The sequence below is a fragment of the Cupressus sempervirens genome, chromosome 6, assembly GCF_028749045.1.
Source record: "Cupressus sempervirens isolate cs-2001-9-10 chromosome 6, ASM2874904v1, whole genome shotgun sequence".
NCBI lineage: Eukaryota > Viridiplantae > Streptophyta > Pinopsida > Cupressales > Cupressaceae > Cupressus > Cupressus sempervirens.
The window spans coordinates 72,322,349-72,327,968 of NC_143123.1; the positions used below are offsets into that span (position 1 = coordinate 72,322,349).

General features: G+C 38.1%; 1 protein-coding gene across 1 annotated transcript; it reads right to left on the reverse strand.

The window, feature by feature from the left end:
• Window positions 1-267: 267 nt before the first annotated feature.
• On the reverse strand, window positions 268-1,163 carry LOC149551207 (uncharacterized). The gene has a single exon (XM_089789644.1). It carries the CDS (start codon window positions 964-966, stop codon window positions 577-579), a length of 390 nt encoding a protein of 129 aa, XP_089645770.1. The 5' UTR covers window positions 967-1,163; the 3' UTR covers window positions 268-576.
• Between the last annotated feature and the right edge of the window lie 4,457 nt (window positions 1,164-5,620).

The window sequence follows — 5,620 nt, forward strand, 5'->3', positions numbered from 1 at the left end:
TTTTCCACACAGAAGATTTATCATGCAAATTGTTCAGAAAAACATAAGCCATACTTAGATCCACCAGAATTTAAACTACTAATAATGAAATAGGCATTTTCCATTAAAATTGTACAAGCAAGTATCCAGTCCTTACACTAAGAAATGGAAAAACCGGCCAGCTTAATTATGCTATTGAAATTTTTCAATCTCGTGAAACTTTCCCTTGTCCTAAAAACTCAGTAAGAATATTGGGGCACCTATGATTCACCTATAACAAATAATTCATAGACATCAAACCTCAGAAGGAACAAAATTGTATATCATGGAGAAATTTAATCACATTTTCAATTCAAATACCGTCCAGAGAGGAGCCAAAAGAATACTCTTCGCTAAAATCAAGAATTGCCCTTGAAAGGGAAATACAAACTAATCCGCAATTTATATGCTATGACCAAACCAGAGTGTATGTAACGCCACAAAAGCTTTTATTTAGGTAACCAATAATTGATGACACATCCAAAAAATCAAGGAACCAAAAAGAAAATTCCCAAAGAATTTCCTCCCCAAGCCCTAAAATAAATATCTCGAACCAATTTAGGGCAGGCCAATGAGGACACTGAACCCTAAGAGAATAAGCCAAACAATGTGTACCAGTAAAAGGGCTTGTCCAGAGAGAAGACCGCTTCCTCCATTGCCGATTTCACAGAATCCAATCTTAGCAACCTCAACGCCTGCACACTGAGCCTCCGAGCAACCACACCAATATGTGATTCCATTAATCCCGCACACTGGATCTGTCCTGAAACAGCTTACAGGGCATGAAACAGAGTCACTGTGTTTTCCATTGCACGCCGTGTTTTTTTTCAAATTTTGTGAATTGGGTAAGGCGATAATGGTGTTCTCATTTTCAATTGCCAAGACAGTTGTGAAAAGGAATAAAGAAAACGAGATTACAAGCAGGTGGGTATGCAGAAAACTGCCCATGCTTATTAAACTGGGCTCTGGGATTGCGAGAATTCTTTGTCTGAGATCAATTCATTATTGGGCGTCGCTTAAGAAGGAAGGAAGAATCCTTCCAACAAATGTTAGCGAATAACAGCTACTCCAACTAATTCCAACGTCTCTTCGTTTTGCTTTTTGTTTAGAATCATTCAGAACTACGAAAATTTCCTAGTTGGTTGTCAGTTTTGTTTTCAAAATGATTTTGAAGCATCTATGCGGGCCACCGACACCGCGTTTTTAAACCGTGTGTAACGGACAAATACCAAACTTTGTGATTGCCCTATTTATATGTTTAGATAAAATTTATGAAAGGGTTGATCTAAAGGCTTATTTTATTTTTATTTTTTTGATGGAGGGTTCAGACCTGCGAGGCAACCTTGCAAGGCACGAAGCCTGCAAGTTACCAACCAGCAAAGGTCACCACAGAGACTTTTTAGGAACCCAATACGGCCCCACTTGTGCATAAAACCTCTTCGGCTTAGAGTCAAGGATTGAGGGGCATCCATTCCGTCAAAATCACATAAGGCACGATCCCAGCCTCATCCCTTATGATGTTGGAGCCTTGCACTTAGCAAGACTTGATCCCTGGTGGGCTCTTTGTGAGCCGTTCAACTTCACTAGTAGACCAAGGGCTCGTTGACAATAAAGGCTTATTTGGACATGATGTATTTTCACAATTGATGAGTTTGTGAAGTGTTATAATAAATGGTTCATCAGGTATATCACGCATTGAAGGTTTTGCAAATGGGGTTGTAAGTAGAGTGAGTTTAAATAGTGGAGGAAATTTTGTGATCAAGCATGTTCAAATCAGAGTAGAACTAAGACAGGTGACCACTCGAGAAGTCTTGATGTTTCACCTCTATGATCATCACCTAGATGCAATGAGTGATAAGTGTTCCATTCATTCTCATGAGAGATGGATTTGTGTGAAGCAGTATCATGAAACATGGGTCAATGGGTTTGACTCAAAAAACTACACAATTAAATCCTAATAGCAATATCACAATTTGACTTGTTGTGGAAATTATTTCCTACTTATCAATTGATGAGCTTTAGAGGCTTTCTAATAATGGTTCTTATGGCACAACACTTGTTGAAGGTTTCGCAATGAGTTGCAAGCAGAGTGGGTTTAACCATTAAGGAAACTTTGTAGTCAAGCACGCTCAAGCTGGAGTAGTACTAGGATGGGTGTCATCTGAGAAGTCACAATGCTTCACCTCTATGAGCATCACCTAGATGCAATGAGTGATAAGTGTTCCATCCAATCTCGTGAGAGATGAGTTTGTGTGAGACACTACTCATGAAACATGGGTCAATGAGTTTGATTGAAAAAACTACCAAGTTAATCCTAATAACAATATCACAATTTGACTTGTTGTAGATTCTATCTCTTACTCATCAATTGATGATCTTAAGATGTTTTCTAATAAATAGTTAATAAGGCACAACACTTAATGAAGGTTTCAAATGGGGTTACAAGTAGAGTGGGATCAACCATGGAGGAAAATCAATGGTTGAGCACGCTCAAGTTGGACCATTATAGGGATGGGTGACCCTTCAGGAAGTCATGGTGCTTCACCTTTGTGAGGATACCCTAGATACATAATGAGAGATAAGTACTTCATTCATTCTCATGAGAGATGGGATTGTTTGAACCACTACTCATGAAACATGGGTCAATAAGTTTGACTCAAGAAAACTACACAATTGAATCCTAACAGCAATATGAAATTTTGACTTACTGCAAAAATGATGTCCTACCTATCAATTGATGAGCTTAAGAGGCTAGTTAATAAATGTCTCATAAGGCACAACACTTGGTGAAGGTTTTGCAAATGGGATTGCAAGTAGAGTGAATTCAACCACAAAGGAAACTTTGTAGTCAAGCATACTCAAGCTTGAGTAGTATTGGGATGGGTGAGCTCCTAGAAAGTCCTAGTGCTTCAACTCTATGAGCATCACCTAGATGCAATGAATGATAAGTGTTCTATTAATTCTCACAATAGAAGGGTTCGTGTGAACCACTACTAATAAAAGCATGGGTCATAGAGATTGGCTATAAAATTTATGTCATTGAATCTTGATAGCAATATTATAATTTGACTTCTTGTGGAAATGATCTCCTACTTACCAATTGATGAGTTTAAGAGGCTTTCTAATAAATGGTTCATAAGGCACAACACTTGTTGAAGATTTTGCAACTAGGGCTGCAAGAAAAGTGGGTTTGACCATGGAGGAAACTTTGTAGTTAAGTGTGCTTAAGCTGGAGAAGCATATATGATGGGTGACCTCCCAAGCAGTTCTTGTGCTTCACCTTTGTAAGCATCACCTAGATGCAATGAGTGATAAGTGGTTCATTGATTCTCGTGAGAGATGGATTCATGTGAACCACTACCCATAAAACACAGGTCAATGAATTTGACTCGAAAAACTACATAGCTAGATTTTGATAGCAATATCACAATTCAACTTGAATTATAAATTATCTACTACTCAGCCATTGATGACCTCAAGAGGCTTTCTAATAAATATCTCATAAGGAACAACACTTAATGAAGGTTTCACAAATGGGAGTGCGAGCAGATTGGGTTTAACCATGGATGAAACTTTGTACTTAAGTAGGCTTAAGTTGGACTAGTACTAGGATAGAAGACCTCCTTGAAAGTCTTGATGCTTCACCTTTGTGAGCACCATTTAGATGCAATGAGTGATATGTTCCATTCATTGTCATGAGAGATAGGTTTGTGCGAGCCACTACTCATGAAACATGGGTTAGTGAGTTCGACTCAAAAAACTACATAGTTGAATCTTGATAGCAATATACAAAATGACTTGTTGGACTAAGTATATCCTACTTATCAATTAATTGACGAGCTTAATAAGATTTTTAATAAATGGTTCATAAGGGGAAAAAAAATTGTAAATGGGGTTGCAAATAGAATGGGTTTAACCATTGAGGATACTTTATAGTTAAGTGCACTTGAGCTAGAGTAGTATTAATGGGTGACCTCCTAGGAAGTCTCAGTCTTCTTGCTTGGGGGGTTAAGGCCAATGTTGTAATCTTGTATCTTTCCTTAGTACCCATTTTCCCTTTGTTGACTCATGTTTGTTATAATAATATATTATTTCTTGCATGTAATTGTGTGTGTTGGATACAATTGATAATTGCATGATTGTCTTTGATGTTACACAAATGTCATATCAGTCATCAGACAGAGTCTACCGAGCTCAGAAGGTAAGTACAGCTGTTGACAGAGTTTACCGAGCTTGCAAGGTAAACAAAGGAAGTTCAGTGTTTACCGAGCTCACTCGGTAATCAAAGGATTTGTTGCCGAAAGACAGTGTTTACCGAACTCACTCGGTAAACAAAGGATATGAGATAGGTTGTCAGTATTTACCGAGTTGACTCGGTCATCGAAGAAAAGTAGCAGACAGTGTTAACCGAGCTCACTCGGTCATCGAAGAAAAGTAGCAAACAGTGTTAACCGAGCTCACTCGGTCATCAAAGGAAAGTCGGAGAAATCGGTGTTTACCGAGTTCACTCGGCGACTGAAGGATTTCACGAAATTCTCTGTATTAACCGAGCTCAGTCGGTTAACATAGGAATTATTTTCTGTGCAGTATTTACCAAGTTAAGTCGGTCAGTGAAGGATTTCACGAAATTCTCTGTATTAACCGAGCTCAGTCGGTTAACACAGGAATTATTTTCTGTGCAGTACTTACCGAGTTAAGTCGGTCAGCGAAGGATTTCTCGAAGGTTAAGTAATTAAAGTTAATTACTTTATGTAATGTATGAAGCCGACTCATAGCACAATTATTTATAATTGTAACTTGTATTTGAGCCGACTCGATAATCTGAAAGGTATATATGAAGGATCAAGTTGCGAATTCAAGTATGGAAGTATGAATGTGAAAAAGCGAGCAGATATGATTGAATATCTAATATGCGAATTATAAGGTCAGAGCAAGTTCTTGAAGGATCAGAGATGCAGAGTTGCATTTGATCAGAGAGGATCTAGAGGAACAGAACAGAGATCTGTATCAGCAAAGATAAGTTGTATTTATTTCAGATCACTCATTGTTACTTTCTAACAATTGTAACAGTGTTTTCAAATCTCTTAACAGAGTGGGTTTAACAGCCTTTTGTAAAATCCTCTAACAAGGTGGCAATTCAGTTGAATTGATCTAAAGACCTCTAGCAAGGCCACTCCTAGCAGGGTGATTAAATCCTCTAACAAGGTCGCACCTAACAGTGTGTTTTGTAACCTTTAACAAGGCTGGCTCCTAACAGGGCTCACTTCAGAAGAGTGAAAAACAGTAACTAGTTACATTGGTGGTTTTTCCCATATTGGGTTTCCACGTTAAATCTGGTGTCTCTTGTCTCTTGTTTCTTGTGTTTTCAGTTTGATTATATGAGTATCAGCAATGAGTATTTTCTTTGACATCTTAAGGGACTTGTGGGAAAAGTTTTTGTAGTAACTGATTCACCCCTCCCCTCTCAGTTACTCCATTCTCATTTCCAACAATTGGTATCAGAGCTTATTGGTGCTTGCAGGAAAAGATTTCAAGGATCTAAGCCAAAGATCAAGATGTCTTACAAGAGAGAAATTCCAAGACTCAACAAAAATAACTTCTC